Source organism: Dipodomys merriami, unplaced genomic scaffold (assembly GCF_024711535.1).
Source record: "Dipodomys merriami isolate MVZ:Mamm:240054 unplaced genomic scaffold, mDipMer1.0.p SCAF_11, whole genome shotgun sequence".
Classification (NCBI taxonomy): domain Eukaryota; kingdom Metazoa; phylum Chordata; class Mammalia; order Rodentia; family Heteromyidae; genus Dipodomys; species Dipodomys merriami.
The window spans coordinates 35,947,931-35,971,914 of record NW_027202382.1 but is presented as its reverse complement, the minus strand read 5'-3'; the positions used below and the strand labels follow the sequence as shown (position 1 = coordinate 35,971,914).

Sequence of the window (23,984 nt, the reverse complement as noted above, 5' to 3'; positions counted from 1 at the left end):
AAATGTCCACTCTGAACCAGCTCTGAGTTAGACTCTTCACCTCTGAGTTTGATTCCCAGTTCTGTCACTTGCTAGCTGAGTGGCCTTGAGCAAGTTGTTTAACATCTCTGGACATTACAGTACTTATTTACAAAATGGTACAAACATTAGTAGGTATCACATAGGGTAAAATGAATTAGATAGTAAAATACTTGGAAGACCTGGCTGTCATCCTAGTCACTCCGGAGGCCAAGATCTGAGGATCACAGTTCAGTCAGACTGGGAACAAAAAAAGGCCATGAGACTCTTATCTCCGACTAACCATCAAAAAGCCAGAAGTGTATGGCTCCAGTGGTAGAATGCTGGCCCCGAGTGAAAAAGCCAAGCAAGAGCACGAAGCCCTAAGTTCAAGCTCCAGGACTGGACACACACAGGACCAATGCTCCAAAAAAATCCCTGGCACAGTTAGAGCAATGTAAGTGTTCAATGTTAAGAACCTTCCGCGGGCTAGATTTAGGGAAAGGAATTCACCCCACTGAGCCTCAGCCTGTAATGAGAATTAATCGAGACAGTAGCAAGGGCTTCCTGTGTGGTTGTGATTCTTATCATCTTTATTTATTCTCACAAACCTGGGGGACGAGCCTGTCACCTGCTCTTCAGCACTGGCAGATCTGGGGAAATGCTCCTTTGTCCTTGAGAACTTTCATATTTGTGACCATATCAGACTCGTGCTGAGCTAGCCCCTAAGACACAGATGACTAGGCACAGAGATGAGTACTCACCTCCTAGTCTCTGAACCCCTCAGAGACCTGAACCCCTCAGAGACCTGCCACACTCGGCACGCTTTAGGTGGTCACCCTGTGCTTGGCTCAGAGCCTAAGAGAGTGAGGGCTGCACAAGCCTGGGTTTGAAGCAATCTCCATCAATTACTGGTCTCAGGTCTCCTTATCTGTAAAATGGGCACCACCAGCCTATGATGTGAGGGCAACCAGAAGGTCTAAATGAGACAACGCATGTCCTCAGCGCAGAGCCAGCTTTGCTGCAGCGACTCTAGCAGGCATCGCTGAGATGGGGACTTGACACTGTAGAATGAATAACAGGTGGAGGAGAGGAGGGTGGGCCTTGCCGAGAGTCTCACAGGGGTCAGGAATGGCCTTAGTACCTGTGTCCTGGTCTGGCTGGAACCACTCCAAGCACTCTCCCATTTCCTGTCCCGGGGATTGGGAAAAGACCCAGTCCTTCTCCAGCCCAGAGGCCTGGCTCCCCACCTTCCCACCTCTCCTTCTTCAGGGCCCAGAGTGGCTATGGCTGCGCAGCTCAGTAGCAGGAGCTCTGCATGGTAAGCTGGCGGACATTCCCTGGGCAGATGCCAGGGAAGCCAGGCCAGGTTGCCTGGCCAAACCCAGGCCACACCCTGCGTTTGCTATCTGCGTCTCATGAATACTCGCCCATCATTCAGTCTCTGCTTCACCTGAGAAAGATAAAGTCACTGTCCTGAAGACACAGAAGACCCTAGAGCCAGAGAGGGGTAGTGACCTCTCTCAGAACACACAGCTCTGAGAGAGAGCATGGCATACACGAGTGATATACACAAGGCTTTGATCTCACTCTAGAACTCTCCAGGAGGAACAATGGTGGTTTCATGGGAAGAATAAAAAAAAAGAGGAACCTAGCTTTGCAAATCCAAGCCATTCCTGAGCCCTTCAAGAAACTAAGTGCCACATGAGGCATTTCTCAGCTTTTCCTTCAACAAATCCTCCCCAGCCCTGCAGGGCAGGTACAACTGGCTCTCTGGGAACTTGGAGGGGGTGGGGGAGGAAAGGCAGGCTTTTAGGGATATCAAGCTGCTTGTGGGGCTGGGGGGTCACACAGTCCCAGCTGTCTGGGGCTCCTAGCATGTCTTTGCTCAGCCTCACTTGGCTGGGGGCCTAGGGAAAGAGGTCTGTCTTGGCCCAACTCCTAAGAGTTCAAGTTCAAGGGGGAGTCTAGTGAGCAGAAGAGAAATGAGACCAAGAATATCTTATCAACCGGGTGCTGGTGACTCACGCCTGCCATCCTAGCTACTCAGGAGGCTGAGATCTAAGGATTGTGGTTCGAAGGCAGCTCTGACAAGAAAGTCTGTGAGTGGCTCAAGTGACAGAGTGCTAGCCTTGAACAAAAGAAACTCAGGATCAGTGTCCAGGCCCAGAGTTCAAGTGCCAAGGCTGGTGAGAGAGAGAGAGAGAGAGAGAGAGAGAGAGAGAGAGAGAGAGAGAGAGAGAGAGAGAGAGAGAGAGAGAGAGAGAGAGAGAGAGAGAATATCTTATCAAGCACCTAACCCAGTACCCTCTGTTGGCAAAACCCTAGGAACTACAGGGTACCAAGTAAAATGGTTGGTTTCCACTAATGGCTGAGAACTTGCTGGGGTCTAAGGAAGATAACCCTATGATGTCACTGGAAATTTTCTTTTCCCCAGAAGCTTAGAGATGGAGGCTGATTTATCCGAGACCACACTGTTAGGAAGAGTTCAAAATTCAAACCCAGGGCTGGTTGACTCCAAATCCGACCTCTGGCCTGTCCATCCATCATTCCACGAGGCCAGAAGAGCATGGACCTGAGCGCATCCTGCCACTGGGGCATATATATGTCCTAGACACTCAAACAAGATGGAGCCCAACTCACCTTGTACTTCAGGCCAGACTTGAAGTAGCCAAGGAAAGTGGCCGACTCAAAGCCCTGGACCTCACGATGCTGCACAGCCCGACCATGCAGATAGTCATCCAACTGCACGGTAAAGATGGCGGCCGCCCCACTCTCATCCTGGCTACACTTTTCACCTAGAGACATTAGAAAAGCATGAGCCAGGCTTCTGGAAGGTGGTCTCAAGTCCCAGGGAAAAGAGGAGCACTGCCTGGGTCCAGTCATGGAAGCTGAGCAAGCCGCTGCCTCCTGTGAACTTAGTGAGGGAACACAGGACAATTAGCACTGCAGAACAGAGCTACGTTATACAGGTCCCAAACCTGCGGGGGAAGGGGACGTCACTGGAGCTGGACCATAGAAGTTATGGAGGGGATCCAGGGTCCTCAAAACTGGTGTTCACCCTCACCTTTCTTCTCTATGGATGAGTCTCATCCACAGAGATATGGTGAACTTAGCCAAAGGCAGAGCAGAGGTGAGGGGCAGAGCTGGGATCTGAGCTCTAGAGCCAAGTAGGCTCTAGAGTCTGGGGTGCAGCAACTACTAGCAAGGGCCTGGCCTATAGTTAGGGCCCAGTCATCACTTGGATTGCTGGCATGCCCTGGGGGACCGTACCTCAATGGTTCTTGCTGTATGGGGGTGGGAAGCCTGGGACTGGGGCAGGGGCTGGGTGGGTCAGCCTCACCCAGCCAGTAGTGGAGGTCGTACTGCAGATTTCCATTTCTCAGCTGCACCGTCTTCAGGATGACATAGGCATCGCCTGTGAAGAAGTCTCCGTAGAGGTTGGGGGGCACAGGTACCAGGTCAAACTTCTCCACACGCCAGATCTGCAGGCCGGGCTCCTTCCCCGCCTTGAGAAACTCAGGGTGTTCCACCACCATGCTGCCAGGCTGGGGAGAGAGGGGGCAGAGGCTCAGCAGACACGGAAGTCTTGGCAGGGAGAGACCCTGGGCTTGAGGGAGGCTGAGTTCCAGCACCAAGAGCCTCTCACTTGGGCCTCCAGCTGTCCCCGTGGCCAAGGCAAGTGGACCCTTTTCTGAGAGTTAGAAAGCTGAGAGATTATCCTCTAAATCCTCAGCCTTGACTAGCATGGGTCCCTCGTGCAGGACTCCCTCACCTGGTTTTTTAGGTCAGAGGGTAGATGATAGGGAAGAAGTAGGCAGGGTCTCTGCCTCTCTTCTCCCTTCCCTTTTTATTATCAATTGATCATAACAACTGAGGCACAGAGAGGTAGACCAACTCTGCCAGGGAAGAAACTTGTCCAAAGGGAGCATGCACTTCTGGACTACAGGTAAACCTCCCCACTCCCCTGTCCCCCAAGAGTGGCAAATCTAGGGAGCCCCGGGACTCATCTTATGCCTCTCGGTGCCTTTATGGCTGTTAAGAGCTAAAGGGCCCTCAGAGAGTTCATCATCCAGCCCCACTGTGGGAAATCGAAGACCAAAGAAAGGTGAGGGCCCAGCCTTTCTGAGGCTAGGAACATGACTCGTGCTATCACTTGCCAAGAAGGGACTGGACTGGCCTGTTAAGCCCAAGTGGCCTCTTGCACTGTCTGCCTCCTCCCTCCTGCCCCCCACCCAGTCCTCCACCCACCCACCACCCCGCAGTCCCATTTCTTGGGAAAGGTGGAGAGGACACAGCCTTGCATCTGCAGGAGCCTGTTGGAGGGGCGGTCAAGGATGAGAAAGGTTGTTTGTTAGGCGTGCATGGAGACGGGCAGGATGGTTAAGCTAGAACCAGAGGAGAGAAACCAGCAGGCTCAGGTCACACAGGCTGGAAGGGAGATCTGAGGGGAGCAAAACTCAGATGGGAGAAATCAGAAAGATGGGATAGGCAGGAAGGCAGAAAGACCAAGAGTAGTTATCACCAGAGAGAAAGAGCAGAGAGGAGAATAAATAGGGATGACAATTAAGCAGACAGGGATGAGATACAGGAAAGAGGGAAGGGACTTGGCGAGAGAGAAAAGGAGAGAAAGTAGTAAGTGAGAGGGAATCCATGGGAGAAGAGATCAGAAGGTGGGAGGAGAGCCGTGGGGGCCATCAGAAGTTAGATAAGGAAAAGGAGAAACAGGGCTGCAGGGATGAGTGGGTGAGGGAGAAGTCCTTCTAAAGTAAGGTTAGCTTGCAGGGAGGGAAGCAGCCCTGGTCCCCTGAGGTCCCCGCTCCCCTCCCCTGGCCAGAGCCCAGAAGCAGCAAGAGATACTTACAAAGCAACAAAACAGTTTTTCCATTCTAGACCTGAATTACTCCCTTTTCCTAGCGCTGTATCTGCAAGAACTTACAATAGAGAGTTACTCCGGGAGCCCCCGTGTGGGGGGGAGAGGGAACCCCCTCTGGGCACTCACCCGGGTCTGGGTCCCCCTCCCCTGGGGTGCTGGCGCCGGGGCTGAACCCCGAGACGTGGTGGCCGCCAGGGCAGGTGACAGCGCGCACAGAGCCAGGACCAGCGCGCCCAGCCGCGCGGAGGAGCCGTGCAGCGCCATGGCAGCCACAGTGCAATGTCTGAGCCGGTCCGTAGCCTCACAGCCTCCCGTCCCCAGACCTTAAGTAGCTACCCGCCCAGTCCGCCCAAACCCGGGACCGCCCCGCAGGGAGGGCGCAGGGCAGGGCGCTGTGCCCTGATCCCCGCGGGGGAAGTGGGGAGGGGGTGGGGAGAGGCGGGGATCTATCCTGGATCTTGGAGACAGCTGGATTGCCACTGGGACCGACCCGACCTGGGCGAGGTCTCGAACCTCCCCGGGCAGAGACCTAGCCCAGAGCCTGACATACAGCAGGTGCTAGGTCAGGGCTAGCTAAGTGGATCCAAGAAAGAAGGATGGGGAGCCCATCTCCGGTCTCCTTCCGTGTGACTTCCCGCAAGCCTCCCCTGCGTTCTGTACCTAGCATGTTCCTGAAGCTCTCTGCATAATGGTATGTCAGAACATAGTTTTCAGAGTGAGTACTTAGGAAGAGCCCGGTGTTACTCAAATGGCTTGAATCCACAGTAGCTCTGGCAGAACTCCCACCCAAGGCAGCTGGCATAGCCACCAACTACAGGAAGGGAAGGCAAACCTCAGAGAGGGGCAGGGTGGGTCAGAGACGGAGACTGGCAACATGGCTCAAGTCTGTAATCCTAGCTACTCAGCAGGCTGAGATCTGGGGATGAGTTCCAAACCAGCCCAAGGCTGCTTTCCAGCCCCTAACAGACTTTGGCTTTTCTCTTTTTGTGCCAATACTGGGGCTTGAACTCAGAACCTGAGCACTGTCCCTTAGTTTTTTCCACTGGTGTTCTATTATTTGAACCACAGCTTTTTTAAATGGTTAATTAAAGAGATAGAAATCTCATGGTGCTCCTTTCAGCGCACATACTTGCTAAAATTGGAACAATACAGAGATGATTAGTCTGGCTCTTGCATAAGGATGACTTGCAAATTTCAAGCATGCTATATTTTTTATAAAATGATATTTATCAAAATGAACTCCAAGAAATGGAAACAAGAGTGTTTTTTTTGTTGTTTACTTCTTTTTTCTCCTTTGTCGTTTTTGACTTCTGTACCTTTTGTCTTGTGAGTCTATGTAAGTTTATCTGTTTGGGGGAGAAAAAGGGGGAGCACAGAAATGGAGGGACAAAGGGTGAACAAATGCAGCAGTGATACTCTCTAGACCCTATGTTGGAAATGAACTATACAACTAGTGGGGGAGGGGTTGGGAGGGAAAAACAGAAAAGGAGGGAAGAGGTGACATTGTTGAAAAGTACTCATTACTTGATTTATGGAACTGTAACCCCTCTGTACATCGCCTTTACAATAACAATTTTTAAAAAAAGAATTTCATGGCCTTTCCTTCCCCAGGCTAGCTTCGAACTACAAGTTTCCTGAGTCGTTAGAATTATAGCCATGAAATACTAGTGCCCAGCCGTTAAATAACATTCATTTGTTTTGCTTTTTGTTGTTGTTTTGGTTTGTTTTTTTGGTGCCAGTACTTGGGCTTGAACTCAGTACCTGGGTATTGTCCCTGAGCTTTTTCTGCTTAAGGTGCTAACACTCTACCACTTGAGCACACAGCTCCACTTCTGGCTTTCTGTGGTAACTTGGAGGTGAGTCTTTTGGGCTTTTCCTGCCCAGGCTGGCTTCAAACTGTGATCCTCAGATCTCAGCCTCCTGAGTAGTTAGGATTACAGGCGTGAGCCACCCATATCCCAAAACACGCATCTGTTTTAAAAAGGTTTATTTTTAACAAAACCTGAAGTTACTTCCATGTACAAAGTTGTTCTTTTTTGATACTCTTTATCTCTTCCCATGGGGAACACTTTAGATTCATGTCTTGCAGATAAGAAGCCCGTGCTTCTTGAGCTGGTCGCCTGCTTTCTCTGTACCACTCTCCTGGGCAAGGGAGAGTCTCAATCTTCTCCCACGCATTATGGGAAGTAAGAAGTTGAAGACCTGGGCTGGATTTCTGTACATTACTTGCTTTTTTTCCATACTTCTGGTTCCCTATCTACTGCAGGCCATTGCCCTTGCTTAGGGTTAGATTATTCCTATAAAAACAGCCTGGCCTGCAGTTGGGCAAACAGTCACCCATCCCAACTCCTCCTGGAACCTGGGTTAGAAAGCTTCTTATCTAATGTGGCTGAAATTTGCTCTTCCCCATCCACAACTTCCTCCTCCTTAAGAGGGAAGTGGGGCTCAGATCAAAGGCTAAGAGAATACAGAGTGGAGAGAAGGCAACTGCCACCACAGGAAGAAGCTTCGTGGAGGAGGGGACTTATAATCTGGGCCTTGAAGTGGAGGGAACAGACTGGGCAAAGGGCAGGCAAACACAGGCCATGTCCAGGGAATAATGAGGGTCAGCTGATGTGTAGGGGATACGAGGAGATGGGGCTGGCCAGGGAGGCAGGTGCCCCAGAGACCTATGAATCACACTGAAGAGTCAACTTCATTGGGCGTCTGTGGAGAGCCTTAGAGGGATGCTGAGTTCTCAAGTGTTTCATGGCCTGGGTATGCCCACCCTCAGGCCCATGAAGCCTGCAGAAGACCGACCTGGGCTAGACTCAGAGTGTCTCCCCTCCTCGCAGGAAGATTTAAGCCCACTGCTCATGCCTTCTTGATGGCTACATAAGCCAGTGTCACCTCTCTGGAGAGCAAGTTGGTTGTTTAAATTCAAAACATACATTTCCTACAGAATTACTTACAGATGAACACCAACATATACGTGCAAGGATGTTCACTGAAGCATTGTTTGGAGGAAATTGGAAAAGATCCAAGTATACTGGCTTAAATAAATTATAGAGCTGCCATACAATGAACCACTATGCAGCTGTGGGGGGAGGGGGGGAGAATAAGTTTGATTCGATGGTGCCAGGCACACAGTAGGCACTCAATAAGCTCAGAGACACATCCAGGTGCACAAAAAAAAAGCAAACTGTAGAACAATAATTTCTCCTATTCCTCTTTTCACAGACCTCCCACAAGAAGTCAATAAACACTAAACTGTTCAGGCAGCCCGTTGAAAGGATGAAAAAGATTTCACTCTAGGACATGGCGAGGCTTGCCTGAAGCTGAAGGAAATACCCAGATCACTGCAATTATCAGCACTCTTTCCAGAGTGATGGATTCCTGTGAGAATGACACAAACGATAGAATCTAGTAAAAATCATGGAACTGTACACTTACAGTGAACGAATTATGTATGACATGCAAAGTATACCTCATGACACTTGCAGGGAAAAAAGTTTTCAGATGCATTATACTCAAGTTGACATGCTGAATTGAGTCTCATTTATCCGACTACTTAAAGATGATCATTGAAAAACTTTCAAAAAGCATTGCTGTAGGTATTAAAACTTTAAAAGCATACATCCAATATAGTTTACTTTTCCTATAGGACACTAATCGTGTGTGTGTGTGTGTGTGTGTGTGTGTGTGTGTGTGTGTGTGTGTGTGTATGCCAGTACTACAGCTTGGACTCAGGGCTTGGGCTCTGTCCCTCAGCACTTACAACTCAAGTCTGGTACTCTACCACTGGAGCCACAGCTCCACTTCTGGCTTTTCTGCTGGTTAGTTAAGAGATAAAGAGTCTCCCTTACTTTCCTGCCCTACCTGTCTTTGAACTGCGATCCTCAGATGTCATCTTCTTGATTAGCTAGGATTATAGGTATGACCCACTGATACTCAGTATAGAAACAATGCTTTCTAGACTTAAAGGGATACTTGCTTCTTAGACAATTCAGAAAATGCAAGTGAACATCAAGAGGAAATGTCCTTATCCTCTCAGCCCCACAAAGGGAACCTGAAGTGATAGCCCGCCTGCCTGGCTGAGCAGCCCCCCTTATAGAACAGTGTGGCTGGGACTTGCCCAGTTGGTGATTAACAGGCCAAGGTGGCTCAGCTTAGACCCCAAGGTCAGTGACCACCAGTCCAGGGTCCCTAGCTTCAGGTTAATGATCACAGAGGTCCTGCAGCTTTGCCTGCCTTGTAGGTTTGGAACTTGGTCCCTGGTCCTAGCCTTCTAGGACCCCCAGGGTGGGGAACCCTCAAAGAGGACACCAATACGTGGGGAGGAAGGTGGAGTAACACTAACTGACTCGGTTCCTTGCCTAGAAGATGATGTGTAGGTTCAAGAGAACTCAGGTTCTCTTGAAGCACCTCCCCTCCCCCATGCCAGGGCTGGCTTTATCAACGACTTCCTGGATAGCTTTGGGCAGTTCATTGTCCATCTGCTGGCCTCAGTGTCTCCATGTACAAAAAACAGGGGGGCCCCGCTGCGGTCTGAGTCTAAGTCTCATTTCCAGGACAGCACTCCCAATGCTGGCTGTACAATCATACCCAGAATGTACATGTCCCTAAGCTGCAGGTCAGAGGAGAGGATCAGGTCACCCCTATGGGTCCTTTTGAATCAGATAGCCCAGGACCTCTGATTTAAGCCAGGAAGAGCAGCATGCCAAGCCAGGGAAACTGAGGCTTGGAGAGGGACAGTCACTTACTCAGGGTCAGTCTGCTGGAAGGAGGTATTACTGAGATTTGAACATACATCCAACCCACTCCAAAGCCAGTGGGACCAGGCAGGAGCCCTGGTACCGCCTGGCAGGAGTAGGGCCACCCTACAGAGTCTCCAAGTTGTAGTTGCTAAACCACCCAAGCCCAGGCCAAGCTGGTAGTCAGGAGTCTCTAACAGGAGGAGGCACCAAGAAAGCCATGAGTGTCCAGGACAAAGGTTTGGGCCACTAAGTGGAGGACAGACTGTAGTCTTTTCCTTGTAACACATGGCACTCAGGTCCAGCACGGGTTCTTTGACGTGGGACAGACAGACTCCCCACCAACTTCCTCCATCAGTCTATCTGCTGCACCTCCATCTTGATCTTCATCCTGCTCAGTGCCACACGCTTAGCAGCTATCCAGTGTCCACTACAGGATGAAGTGGTACAGCCCACACTCCTCTGCAGACCCTGGGGGACTGTGGCTGACCCCAACCCCCCCCACCCCGGCCATCTACAACCGGCCCTAGACCCTCATTCTCTCTGTGACTGACCTCAGGCCAGTCTCTGTATTTCTCTGGGTCTCTCAGTATGGTTAACATCCACTAGGCGTAGCCTCATCCGCACCCCCCACCCCCTCCACCCCCCAGCCATGATATACAAAAGACCTTGGCTGGGCCTGAAGACACCACCCTGTTCTTTTCCTTCATCTCAAACACTGTTGTTCTGGATTTCCCAGGCAGCCAGCCATTCTCATACAGCTTGTTTGCTTTTGCTAACACTGTTTCTCTCTCTAGTCCTCCTGGGAGCACCCGCCCCTCTGGCCTAGGGCTCTGCCAGCAGGGACAATGGTCAGTAAACAGAGAAGCCAGTTATGAAACCCAGAGAAACTGGACAGGGCCTAGACAGGTCCTGGCGAGCCCTGTGGACTGGAAAGAACTCAGCTTTTAGAATCGAGTGGCCTGCGATGAAGGCCTCAGTTTCCTCATCTATAAAATGGGGGAGGATGAGACTGAGCCGAGGAAGCCATGAGGGGGTCCAAGGCCTGACACTCAGTAGAACCTCCCCAAAAGTGAGCACTGTCTTCCTGAACAGTCTGCTTGGCTTGCACAGAGGCAAAAACACATTCACCAAGGAAGAGCAGCATGGAACGAGGGGGGTGAGGAAGTCTATGCATCTTGCAGTGGAACTTGTGTTCAAGACTGAGCTGTGTGACCTAGAGCAAGGTCTTTCCCTCTCTGAGTCTCAGGTAATGCATCTACAAATAGGGACAGTGATGTCCAGTTGCAGAATGTGGGGTGGAGGTGGGGTGAGGAGGGCTGAGTACACTACCCAGAGCAGGGCTGGGTAGCAATAATGAGCATCAGTTTCTCCTTGTTGTTATGACAACACCAAGAAAAAGAGGATGATGCCTCACGACCACAAAGCCAGTGCCTGGCATGACAAACCTAGAACTCAGGTCTCTGGACAACCAGGCCAGAGCCGAAGTCTAGGTTTCTATGGATCAGGGCTCCCTGACAGGCCAGCTGGGCCTCTGCCTTGGCCAAGTTCATCCTGGGTGTGGACAGCAATTGGGCAGACGGCCAGTGAGTCTTGGCTGATGCCACCTCTAAGAGGCCAATCATCCCAGGGACTGAAGCCACTGGCCCTCTCCAATCTTCCAGAACCAACCCCACCTTATGCAGCAAGCCAGGGCAGGACATCCAGAGGGGCCCCGCCCCACCATTTCCTGACCCCATGCCCTGGAAGCTGCAAGGTTTGGCCATCCATAGTGTGAGCCCCGGGGCCCTTGGTGCCAGGATCCATAGCAGCAGCGGGCTCTCCCCTGCCTTAGGGGAGGAGCTTACCCCGGGAGACTTGGGGATCCAAAGAATTGGGTCCTAGCCTCTCTATCCTGTCCCGTCCTCCCTCCCCACTCAGGATCCTGGACCCTGCCAAGGGAACCTAGGCAAAATACAAATGCACACCATGCAGACACGGTGACTCGAACCTGCAGAAGACTCGGAGGACACCGACTGTAGGTAGGTCTGCTGGCAAAGGAAGGTAGGGTTTGTGATGCCCCAGCCAGGAACAGATGGAGCAGGAGAAGCTACAGGGCAGCTCCACAGAGGGAGGACTTTCCAAGAGGGAGAAAAACAAAGGGAGGGACCCATGGGTGTGTTTTGGAGAAGAGCTCCCACAGAAAAGTCTGGGGGCAATCTACCCCTGAACTAGCTAGTAGAGTTAAGCAAGTCATCTTGGATCTCTGTGTCACCATTTCCTCATCTGTAAATTGGGGATTACAGTACCTTCTTCCTATGCTTGCTTTAAGAATTGAACCAGGTAAAACACACTTGGGTTTTAACACAGAGTTTAATGTAGATTAAGTGTTAGTAAAGTTGCTCTTAGGCAGGTATGATGCCAGGTGTGGTGATGTAGGCTTATAATTCCAGGGCTAGGAAAGCAAAGCCAGGATTTCCAGTTTGAAGCCAGCTTGGGCTATGTAGTGAGCTCTGGGCTAGCCTGAAGTACATAGCAAGACTGTCTCAAACGAGAGATCCAGGCGCCAGTGGCTCACGCCTGAAATCCTAGCTACTCAGGAGGCTGAGATCTGATGATCACAGTTCAAAGGCAGCCTGGGCAGGAAAGTCTGTGAGACTTTATCTCCAATAAACTACTCAGAAAAAGCCAGAAGTAGAGCAGTAACTCAAGTGGTAGAGGCTAGATCTGAAGATCCAGGTTTGAAAGGAGCCAAGACAGACAAATCTGAGACTCTTAGCCCCAATTAGCCAGCAAAAAGCCCGAAGTGAAGATGTGGCTCAAGTGGTAGAGCATCAGTATTGAGCAGAAAAAGCCAAGCACTTGTAGGATGAGACAAAACAAAACCATGAGTTCTGGGTGCCAGGAGGGCTCAAGAAATTCCACCTCCGGTCCACAGCCTCTCCTGAGTGTCCACTTGCCTCCTCAACAGCTCTCAGCAACTTCTACCTCTGCTTCCACAGCCCCAGCCACAATCAGGCTCGCTGTCCCCCAAGGCCCAGAAACACCAACAACATGCCCACAGTCCACAGTGAAAGCCAGGGAGGGGAGAGCAGGGAGTAAGTACCACGTGGAGGAAAACTACTGGGCTCTGTTGGTCCCAGTCCATGCTGGTGGGCTGGGTCTAAGCAAGAGGATCTGAGGGGTGTGGCAGGCCCTTCCTGAGCCATGCACTTGGCCCTAGGACTTGACCCCTGTCCAAGCTAATGGGGTATTGGGGCATGCTCCAGATCCCACTGCCCCTCTGGGACACTCCCACTCTTTGGCATCCAGAGACAGGCAGGAGGAAGGGAAAAACAGGCAACCCTTTGTGAAGAGGAGGAAAAAGGCCCCTGCTGCTGCTTCCTGGAGCCCTGAGCACTGCCACGATAGAGAGTCCCAGTGTAGCCTTGGAGCCCACCCGCTACCGTAGCTCAGGTCCCACACTGCTGGGACCACGTGTCTAAGTATATACATTGTACCATGCTCTCGACACCAGGACACACACACATCTGGCCCTGGATTCCTCATGCCCTGCTCTGAGGGGGCGGTTCTACCTGATAGCTGCATCCCATGTCACTTTTCTCTTGGATCATGTCTCATGGATGCCCTGTCCACAGCACCTTCCTGGTCCTAGCCCTTAGCAGTAAGTGTCCTAAACCTGCATTTCCATCTCTGGCTCCAGGATTCATAGCCCAAAGGGTAGAAGGTAGTTTGATACAATGGCTAAAAAGAATGGGCTCTGGGACAGTCTGTCTATGTGACCCTCAACAGAGCCTAATATTCTTCAGCTCTAAAATGAAATGGTATTAACCCATCAGGGCCATCCTGGAGAACAAAAGTCCATCATGCAGGTGAGATGCTCAGCCCTGGGCCTAGTGTAGAATGAGTGCTTTACAATGCTCAGGCCAGGTACCGGTGGCTTGTGTATGTAATCCTAGCTACTCTAGAGGCTGAGATCTAGGATTGAGGATTAAAGCCAGCCTGGGCAAGAAAGTCCATGAGACTCTTATTTCCAATTAATTATCAGAAAGCAAGAGAAATAGAGATGTGGCTCAAGTGGTCAAGAACCAACCTTGAGTGAAAAAGCCAAGCAAAGAGTCAGAGGCCCTTAGTTGAAACCCTAGTACTGGCACATATGCAAACACACAAATACATACATAAAATAATAGTAATAAAATAATAATCATCATAAATAATAATAATGTTAACTAGGGCTGTTGGAATGTTCTATGTGCCGGGCTCCCTCCCACATCCCCAGCTCCTCTTGTGCATAGAACACTTTGTACACATCGGGAAAAACTCAAACAATACCCTGCAAGGGCAGGGGGAGTAATTCTTCCCTCTTGTACTGAGGAGAAATCCGAAGGTCAGAACACAGAAATACTTTGAGTAGGATTGTAGAGCCAGAAGCATGAGGCTGGGAAAAGAACAGGATCTGGGCATTCAGAGGCAAAATAGATGAGTGGTTAGCCATGAGGTGGACAGGATACTGGTTGCAAGCAGGCACAAGGGATCCTTATGAAGTAATAAAAATGTTCTCAAGATTGGTTCTGAAGATGAGTGCATAAGCAAGACATGGTGATACACGCCTGTAATCTCAGCACTCAGGAATCTGAGGCAAGAAGATTGAGGCCACCACCAGCCTGGGCTACTGAGTGAGACCCTATCTCAATAACACACAAACAAACCAAAACCGGGTAGTTGTATAATTACGTTTATTAAAAATCACCACATTCAGCTGGGGGCTAGTGGCTCAAACCTGTAATCCTAGCTATTCAGGAGGCTGATCACAGTTCAAAGCCAGTCCAGGCAGACAAGTCTGAGACTCTTGTCTCCACCAGAAAATCAGAAATGTCTCTGTGGCTCAAAGTGGTAGAGTGCTAGCCTTGAGTGAAAAAACTCAGGGACAGCAACCTGAGTTCAAGCCCTGCAACAGATTAAAAAAAAAAAGCCAGAAGTGGAGCATGGCTCAAGTGGTAAAGAGCATAGAAAACTAGGCTTGAGTTAATAAGGCTCAGGGACAATGCCAGGCTCTAAGCTCAAGCCTAAGACCAGCACATACATACACACACACACACACACACACACACACACACACACACACACACACACACACACACACACACACACACACACACACACAATCACTGGATTAATGAAAATGAGTAAAATAGATGTTACATAAATATATGTGATTTTATTTCAAAGAACTATGCAAACTATATTTTTAGAATATTGTTTCTTTACTTTTTACTATTTTGTAAACTTATTCTTCCTGTATTTTTCCTTTTTTATGTGTGTTGGTGCGAGAGCTTGAACTCCTGGCGTAGGGGCTGTACCTGAGCTTTGTGTGCTGAGGGTTTGCACTCTACCACTTGAGCCACAGCTCCACTTAGAGCTTTTTGGTGGTTAACTGGAGATACAAGTCTCACAAACTTTCCTGCCTGGACTGGCTTTGAACAGGGATCCTCAGATGACAGTCTTTTGAGTAGCTAGAATTATAGATGGGAGTTACTGGCTGTTGTTGTTGGGGTTTTGTTTTGTTTTGGGTTTAAACGACTTTAATAGTAACAAGTAATAAGATAAAAAAATTTTCCCCAAACAAATAAAAATCCATTGGCATTATTCTCCTTTTTTCTCTTGGTCTGTTTTTGCTCATGCTGTTGATTTTTTAAAATTTATTATTGTTGTTTTTAAATAAGGAGCCCCACCCTTCCCACACACCACTCTCCAAAACATTCCACAAGAGCCGTCCCTTGTCAAGCCGCCCCAGCTTGGAGCCACTAACCCCAGAAGGCAGCTGGGGAACACCTCTGGAGCTCAGGTGTGCAGAAACTCCCCTAGCATGCTCAGGCAAAGGACAGTTTCCCAGGCCACACCCCCTGCACCCAACGTGTGCATCTGAACCTCTGAATGAGGCTTGATTCTAAGGCTCAGCCACCAGTAAGACCCACTCAACAAAGCCCACCACCTTCCTTTCACACGTAGGGAAACTGAGGCCAAACAGGAAAGAGTGGGAGCTTATCAAGTCTGGTGGATCAAACAGTGGGAGAGCCAAGACTGGAACTAGGGCTTCCTTCCTCTCCCTTTTCTCTTCTCCCTCCTCCTCCTTTCTTCCCACAACTCCCTGGCCCTCAATCTTCATGACTCAGACTCTGAGTCATCGCCTGGCACCAGTGGAAACTTCTTAAGAAAAACAATCCCCACACAAAGCTCCCCTGATCTGGGGAACAGGATAGGCCCAGGGGACTGGTTGGGGGTGGGGGGGAGGTGCAGGGTGGAGCGGGATGCCAGGATTTTCCAGATCTCATCTCTCCTCTTGGCCACCGACTTGTGCAAGGCCCTATATTAGCAGCTTTTCCATTTAGCACTTCTCTAATTCCTCCTGCTGATGAACCAGATACCATAACAGGCACTGTCTGGTCGAATTCTCCCCAAGACCTATGACTGGCATTATCCCATTTAATTAATAGGAAAACTGAGGCTTGGAGCTGTTTAATAGGAGGCTAAATAGTTAGGAAGTGCAGAACAAGGTTTGCATTCAGGACTATTATTCTCTTCTCGCATCTTTATTTTTGTGTGTATGTGGTGGTAGTAGGAGGTTTGAACTCGAGGCTTCATGTTCTGACTTAGTTTTTTTCTCACTCAAGGATGATGCTCAGTCTCTTGAATCATTATCTCCAGTTTTGGGGTTTTTTTTTGTTTTTCATACTGGTTAATTGGAGATAGGAGTCTTTGAATTTGTCCTGGCTGGCTTCAAAGCAGTATTCTTAGATCTTAGCCTCCTGAGTCTAGGATTATAGGTGTGAGCCACAGGTACCCAGCCCTGGCATCTTTAAAAAAAGTAGCTAAAGCCCAGAGGGTTGTGCAGATGGATATTAGATATGCAAGGTAAGTAGCCAGGACAGGTACTACTGCTTCCCTCCTTCCCTCCCTTCCCTTCCTAGCCCTGCCATGGTATGTCCTGGCCCAGTGAGGAACACAGACAAGGAACACCATCATGGCTCAAGCTGCTGTGGGCAGTGGGAAGTCCACAAAAGGTGAGCATTAGAGCAGGGACTTGAAGGATGAACCCAGCTTTGTCTTTGCAGGCACAGGAACTGGTAAGCAGGTAGAGGGTGGCTGGGAGGTGTGGTCTGTGCAAGGGGGAGGTGTGGCCGGATGAGAGGGCAGGCAGGTGGGAAGGAGGCCCTCCACCATAGCTGCGGTCCTAGGCTGTGAGGAGTCCCCAACATGCAGGAAGAGAACAAGGTGGGACCAGGACTCATCTCTTTAGATCTGCCTGGTGACTGAGCTGGGAAGTTAGGAGCCTCCATGTCCCTCTTCCTAGCAGTCTTCTACCCCAATTCTCTTTTTGCTCACCTGTGGGTCCCAACTTCCCCCAAAGGCTTCTTCCTCTGCCACGGCTGGGCTGAGTGGAAGAAAGGTGGTGACCTCCTAACACAGGCCAACCTAATCCCATCAGCCTATGAATACAAGCCTGTGGCTTTGTCCAAAATAGCTGTGCCAAGCCCAACACCGCAGGCACCAGGGGCACACACAGTTCTGGAAATGATCCTCCTCCCCAACACAATGAAACACCAAAACTTCCTCAGGAACCCAGTGTCATGCTCCACTGTATTTTCTTAAGGGTGGGGTGGGTTTGAGGGGGAAGAGTTCCACCTGCCTACTGCTGATACCAAAGCTGGGCCTGGGTCTCTTTTCTGCTCCTCACCCTCTGTGGACCATGGGCCAGCCATTCTCTCCCTCCCCCTCTCTCTCCTCTCTCTCTGGACCTCAGTTTCTCCAAATGTGAACTAAGAAAGTCAGATGTGTACCCTCAGGCAGAATATTCCCCAGTGTTGTCTGAAGGTAGCCTCTGCCACTTGAGGACCATTTTACTGTTCCTCTCTCCCTATTCAACTTGAGAATTCATTTCACTAATGAATCTATCTTATAACACTAGTGATCAAACCTAGATCCTTGTGCATGGAGTGTAAGCACTCTACCCCTAAGCTATATATCCCTGGCCTTTGACTTTTTGAGACAAAAAAAAATCAACTAAATAGTCCAGGCTGGCTTTGAACTCACGATCCTCCTCTTCAGTCTCCCACATGCAGGAATTACAGGGGTTACCTGACCACTCTGGGCAATGAAAATTGGTCTTTTTTTTTTTTTTTTTTGGTCAGTCATGGGGCTTGAACTTTGGGCCTGGGCACTGTCCCTCAGCTCCTCAGCTCTTCAGCTCAAGGCTAGCACTTTACCACTTGAGCCACAGCACCACTTCCAGTTTTCTGAGTGGTTTATTGGAGATAAGAGTCTCACAGACTTTCCTGCCCAGGCTGGCTTTGAATCATGATCCTCAAATCTCAGCCTCCTAAGTAGCTAGGATTACAGGCATGAGCCACTGGCACCAGGCATGGTCCTGTTTTTTAAACTGGAACTGCAATGGGCTAAAGAAAAATGAATGAGTCCACAGTTTTGTAAATCACTGACCCTACTGGGGACCCAGATTCCTTGGCCATAAGATGAATATGTTTGGTGGGATGATGCTCACAGGTCTATGATCATTCTTTAAATTCACTTTCTCATTTAGTGTTTTTGAGAAACCTGCAAGCTGGCTTGATACACTCATCTTGTGTTAGTGCTGGCAAGAGAGGTACAAATAGGCCAATCCAGACCCCTGTGCTTGGCCTGAGCCAGATATCAATGCTAAAGACATTTCCACCCCGTCCATGTCCCCTAGAGGCCTTCGTGAGGGCTGCTCAAGATGTCCACATATTTATGGTCCAAAAGAAGAGCTCCCCAAGGAGCAGCTGATGACAGACTGAGCTGTAAGGGGCCAACAAAGATATCAAGATGAACTGGCTGTCCCATGACTGTGCACAGGCGACAGACTTCACTTCCCTGTCTTCTCCCTCACCCCCACTTCATGGCAAGGAACAGAGGCCGAGATGGATTGAAGACCTTGTTTAAGCGGCACACAGGAATCCAGGTCAGAGCTGGCTACAGGCTCAGACCTACTGTCCTAACCACACCCAGGCTGCAGTGTGGACAACTCAGGCTTTTGGCCAGCAGGGGCAGAATGGAGCAAGGATAAGGAACAAGGGACAGACATGAGAATTTTGCTCTGTGAGTGTGAATGGGGGTTGGTTGGTGGGGTCAGCGAGAGTGACAAGGCTTTACGGGTGACATTCATTGTCTCCAGCCAGCTTCCAGCACAGCGCATTTCTGCTCCACCCTTTCAGATTGAAATCCCATCATTCAAGTCATTCCTCAGCTCAAGACCCATCCATGACAGGCACTGGTGGCTCACACTTGTAATTCTAGCTACTCAGGAGGCTGAGATCTGAGGATTGTGGTTCAAAGACAGCCTGAGCAGGGAAGTCCATGAGACTCTTATCTCCAATTAACCACCAGAAAACCAGAAGTGGCGCTGTGGCTCAAGTGGTAGAGTTCTTGCCTTGAGCTGAATTGCTGAGGGACAGTGCCCAGGCCCAGAGTTCAAGCCCCACAACCAACAAAAATAAAAGACCCATCCATGGCTCCAAGGCACCCAGAAGATGAAGGCCTGATTTTCAAGGCCTTTCCCAACCTCTTTCTCCCTGTCAGTATCTCCTGTCACTTTTCCATCCACACTTTATTCACTAATTCCCAAGTACAGAGGGCTTCTCTGAGCAGCCAGGCCTTTGCATACTCCCGTCTAACCCAAAGTGCCTGTGTCCCCATCCTCAGGCCAGTGTGTATCACTCCAGGATGAAGAGCTCTCAATGGCTCTCTAGGCCCCTTGGCACTTATCACTGTGTACTCCAGGCCTCAGTTTACCTCCCTCTCCAGAGCAGAAGTCAGAGAGGGTTTGGCTGGTAAGTGTAGAACCCAGCTGGCACAGATGGTGTACACCTGTAATCCCAGTTACTCAGAAGGCTGAGATTTGAGAATTGTGGTTCAAAGTCAGTCAATGCTTATCTCTAATAAATTACTAAAAAAAAAAGATAAATACATAAAAGGTAGAATTGGAGCTGTGGCTCCGGTGGTAAAGCACTAGCTTTGAGCAAAAGAAGCTTCAAGGACAGTGCTTCGGCCCTGAGTTCAAGCTCCAGGACCAGCACGCACATATGCGCGCACACACACACACACACACACACACACACACACACACACACACACACACACACACACACACACACACACACACACACACACACACACACACACACACACACACACACACACAAGCAGAACTGAAAGAATCCTGGGATTCACATTTCCCAGGACTAACATCACCAGGCCTCATACCAGGCAGTGTCAGGACACCTGGGTTTGGAAAAACCCAACATGACATCCTCAGCATTCATCAGGCTGGTCCCTGGTCCTGTCTCTTTCAAGGCTTCTACTAATTAAGTCTCTCCATGGTTCCCAGTGGCCAGCCTAAAAGGCAAATTCAAGAGCAGCATGATCTGGCCAGTCCTGTGTTCTCTGTGCTGCAGCAAGCCTCCCTTCCCTGCTCATTCTGCCATCCCTTGCTCCCTCTTAAAGGCTCTGCCTTGAAGGTTTCTCTGCTCTGACCAGACAAGACAACCCCCGCTTCAACACACCCACCCCAAATTGCTTCCATAACCCATCATTTCCTTCACAGCTGAAGTCAGAATGAATCTATGATGCCAGTAATTCTACTGTACCACTCAGGTAAGACAGAAAAGTTCCATCCTTTGCTGATTCTCCAGTACCCAGATTTAGCCTAAATACCTATCAAATTAATCCATGAATGAATGGAAGAGTGAATGAACCTATTTCTATAACTCAACAAAAAAGATGATCAGAATACTGAGAACATTTGAGACAGAAAAACAGGGCTCTAAAGTCAGAAAGGTAGAGGATGATCAATATGTCTGGCCATAAAGGAAAAACAAATCAAAACAACACTGAGATTTCACTTCACCCCAGTTAGAATGGCCATTATCAAGGCTACAGACAATAACAGATTATGGCAAGGATACAGCCAAAAGGGAACTCTAATATACTGTTGGTAGGAATGTAAATTTGTTCAGCCACTCTAGAAAGCAGTATGAAGGGTCCTCAAAAAACTAAACATAGAACTACCTAATGACCCAGCAATCCCATTCTTGGACATGTATCTAAAAAATTACAAACTAGAATACAATAAAGCCACCAGCACAACCATGCTCATTGCAGTAAGATTCACCATAACCAAAGTATGGAATCAGCTCAGATGGCCCTCAATGGATGAATGGATCAAAAAGTGTGGTATATACACGGTGGAATTTTATTGTGGCATTAGAAAGAATGATATTACATTGTTTGCAAAAAAAAATGGAAACACTTGGAAAGAACCATGTACACTCAGGCTCAGAGAGACAAAGAATAATTTTTTTCTCATATGTGGAAGCTAGAATTAATTTATAAATATATAAATAAATACTTTGGGGTGGTATTCAAGTATACATAAATATATTAATTAAAATATGGCATATTCAGCTGGACACTGGCAGTTCATGCCTATAATTCTAGCTACTCAAGAGGCTGAAATCAGAGGACCATGGTTTGAAGCCAGCCTAGGCAGAAAAGCCTGTGAGGTTCATCTCCAGTGAACTACTCAGAAAAAGCTGGAAGTGAGGTTGTGGCTCAAGTGATAGAGTGCTAGCCTTGAGTACAGAGAGGCTCAAGGACACACCCACGTCCTGAGTTCAAGCCCAGGACTAGCAAAAAAAAAAAGTAGATTCAGGGGAGAATTCAAATGGTGTAATTCTTTAGAAAGGCTCATACTGCAACAAAATAAACATCAGGAAATGGGTAATCACAGAGGAGTGGGGTGGAATCAAGAGAGGGGAGTGGACAAATGAAGAGAAGGCAAGAGAATGCAATCATCAAGTTCAAAGCATATCCTACATAATTAAGAAAAGGAAGGGAAGAGGTGGGTTGAGAGGGATGGGAGAGGATGTTGAAAGGGCTGACACTGATCAAGATGCACTGTACTCATAAACTGCTTTGTTGAAAGGTAACTCCTCTGTACAACTACTTAAAAATAATATTAAAAAAAAAGAAAGGTAGAAGAAAAGGTAATCAATGCAAGCTTCTCCAAAGCTGAGGAAGAGCATCTAGATTCCCATGCACCTAAGATGGAGGCCAAGAAAACCTGAGGGTTTGGTCCTGGGGCTGCTTGGTTGAACCCAAGCCCATGAAGTGGGTGTGAGGTGGTGATACGGAAGGGGGAAGAGGACCAAACACACGGAACTCTCAGGTAATGGGGCCTACGGCTGGCCTACAACCCTTCAGGGTCCGCAGAGCTGGGACAGGCAAGAGGCAGGTACCACCATCAGCAAAAGCACTGGCAGCGTGGAGCAGAGCTGCTATGCACTCCTCATTGACAGGCAGGGCAGGAGCGAGGCAAAAAGGGGAAAGATTAGGCAGATAGGGAGAGACGGTGATCCCCATGCCCCTCCCCAAAAAAGAGCATCCTTTCCTCTTCCTGGGGGGCCCTGGAAAGCTGAGATAAACCCTGAGGGAAGCAATGCCCCTAACCACCAGGAAACAAACAGACTATCTAGTCTGTACACTCCTCCTCCACAGCCCTCCTTGACTGGGAAGCAGGTGGACAGGACTTACACCGCGTGCATGGCCCTCCCAGCCAAGAATCTGTTTGGACTCAAACCAACCGACCAACAGTGAAGAGGCTCTCTGCACCTTCTCTCACTTTCACGTACACTTTGCCTCTGTTCCCACTTTTCCTGCCTCATAATTCTTTATGTGGTGGAGAAAAGAAAAGGACTCAAGACTCCTAGAACAGAGGCACCATCTCCAACAGCGTCTAAAATTCCTTGGGCCTTCTAGGGATCCCTAGCTCTGAGGACAAAGTTCCCTAGAGACCTTCAGACGGATTATCATGTCAGCTTTGGGAAAGAGGAACAGCCCGGACCATGGTTGGCTTGTGCTCCACCAGGAAGCTCTGTATAAAGTCATTCCCTTCCCTTTTTGGTAGCCAGCCACAGAGTTGGTGATAGGTGCTCTCCAGGCTCTCTCCATACTTAGAAATTCAACTTTGACCAAAAGGGGAAAATAATGCACCCATCTTACAGGTGGAGAAACTGAGGGCCAGCTGGACTGAGAAAAAAGAATTGCTTGGCTTTCAGCCCAAGATTCTGCAATGGTCCCCACTTCCCAGCCAACTTCAGCTCTCACTTGGAAATCAGGTTGACCCCACCCTGCCACCAGCCAGGTGGAGGTGACTCATCCAGAGTCCCTGACTCATACTTTTCAGTCAACAAGCCCAAGCCAAGGACCTGGTGGCCACACCCAGCTTTTCTCACCTTTCCACAACCTACAGTGAGCATTCCTGCCCTTCCTTCCCTCCCCCTCACACCCCTCCTCCAAGTATTTACGGAGTAGCCTAGAGAGGGAAAGTGACTTTCCTAAAGTCAGGAAGCAAGAAAGCAGCACAACCAGGGTGTGGCCAGGCATCTGGGCACCCAACCCAGTCCTTGTCTGCCTGGATGGCCTGCCCACCCTGGCCTGGATTCCTCTTGAGGGTGGTAAGGAGGAAATGTGGTCAGGTACAGTGTAGGCCATAAGTGTGTTGGGGGTGGGGGAGGTTGGAGCTCCTCTTGAGTCCCCTGAGACCACCAGCAGCTGCTTCCACCCTGAAGGCCTTGTAGTAGACTCCAGACAGTGGTCCTCAGTGGACTTCACCTGGGCATAAGATGACGATAACAGATGTCTACCTTGTTCTACCTACCTCCCAGGGCTGGACAAGGAGAAGAGGTGCTCCGTGGAGGAGGGGCTGTAGCTGTGGTGGAAATACTTCACAACAGAAATCAGTAGTACCTAGAAAAGAACCCAAGAATCTCCATGTCAGGGTTAAAGGTCAGCTAGCCAAATCCCCATTTGGTATTTCAGTCTGTACTTACATACCAGCTGCCAGCCCTGTGGGGGCGACCTAGAGCGGGTCCACTCACCTGTTTCCTAATGACTCCTCAGAGCCTGGAAGGCAGTGATCATGACCTTGAATGCTGTAAGTGTTCACAACTGTGCACCCTTTTTCTTCCAGCTCTTCCTAACCATGTTCTCTCACCCTCTTCTCGCATGTACTGGATGAACCCTGTCTCTACCATCAGTAGAAGGCCCTGGATTGGACATTCAGGCAAGTTCCAGGGCAGGGCAAGCAGGACTCTCACCTTCCTTCAAGCTACCAGGCCTCAGTTCATCCAGCCTAGAATCTCCTGGGCACATTGAGGCAGCCCTGGGGCAGGTCTGCATTCAGCCAGCCTCAGAGTTCAGGACTTGGGTTTTACACAGTAGCCTTTACATGGATAACCTGAGCAAATTACTTCATTTGGTGGCCTTCTCTGTACAAGGGAGATAATCTTAGACTGCACTAGAATTTA

General features: G+C 49.4%; 1 protein-coding gene and 1 non-coding gene across 4 annotated transcripts in view; one reads left to right on the top strand and one right to left on the bottom strand.

Annotated features, from left to right (window-relative positions):
* The window catches only part of LOC138820865 (gelsolin), a 43,674-nt gene extending 20,250 nt beyond the window's left edge, over positions 1-23,424 (bottom strand). The window contains exons 1-3 of one of the 3 annotated variants that reach the window (XM_070012825.1): positions 23,336-23,424; positions 3,341-3,545; positions 2,641-2,795 (exon numbers count right to left, since the gene is read on the bottom strand). In XM_070012825.1, the coding sequence (XP_069868926.1) occupies positions 2,641-2,795; positions 3,341-3,536 (351 nt within the window). In that variant the 5' untranslated portion in view covers positions 3,537-3,545; positions 23,336-23,424. Of the gene's footprint in view, positions 1-2,640; positions 2,796-3,340; positions 3,546-4,861; positions 4,938-4,999; positions 5,183-23,335 lie in introns of those variants that run through there. The other 2 variants (XM_070012816.1, XM_070012830.1) reach the window with 2 other exon arrangements.
* On the top strand, positions 5,981-6,086 carry LOC138822409 (U6 spliceosomal RNA). Its single transcript, XR_011370440.1, has one exon. It is a non-coding gene; the product is annotated as a U6 spliceosomal RNA (small nuclear RNA).
* Positions 23,425-23,984: the final 560 nt, after the last annotated feature.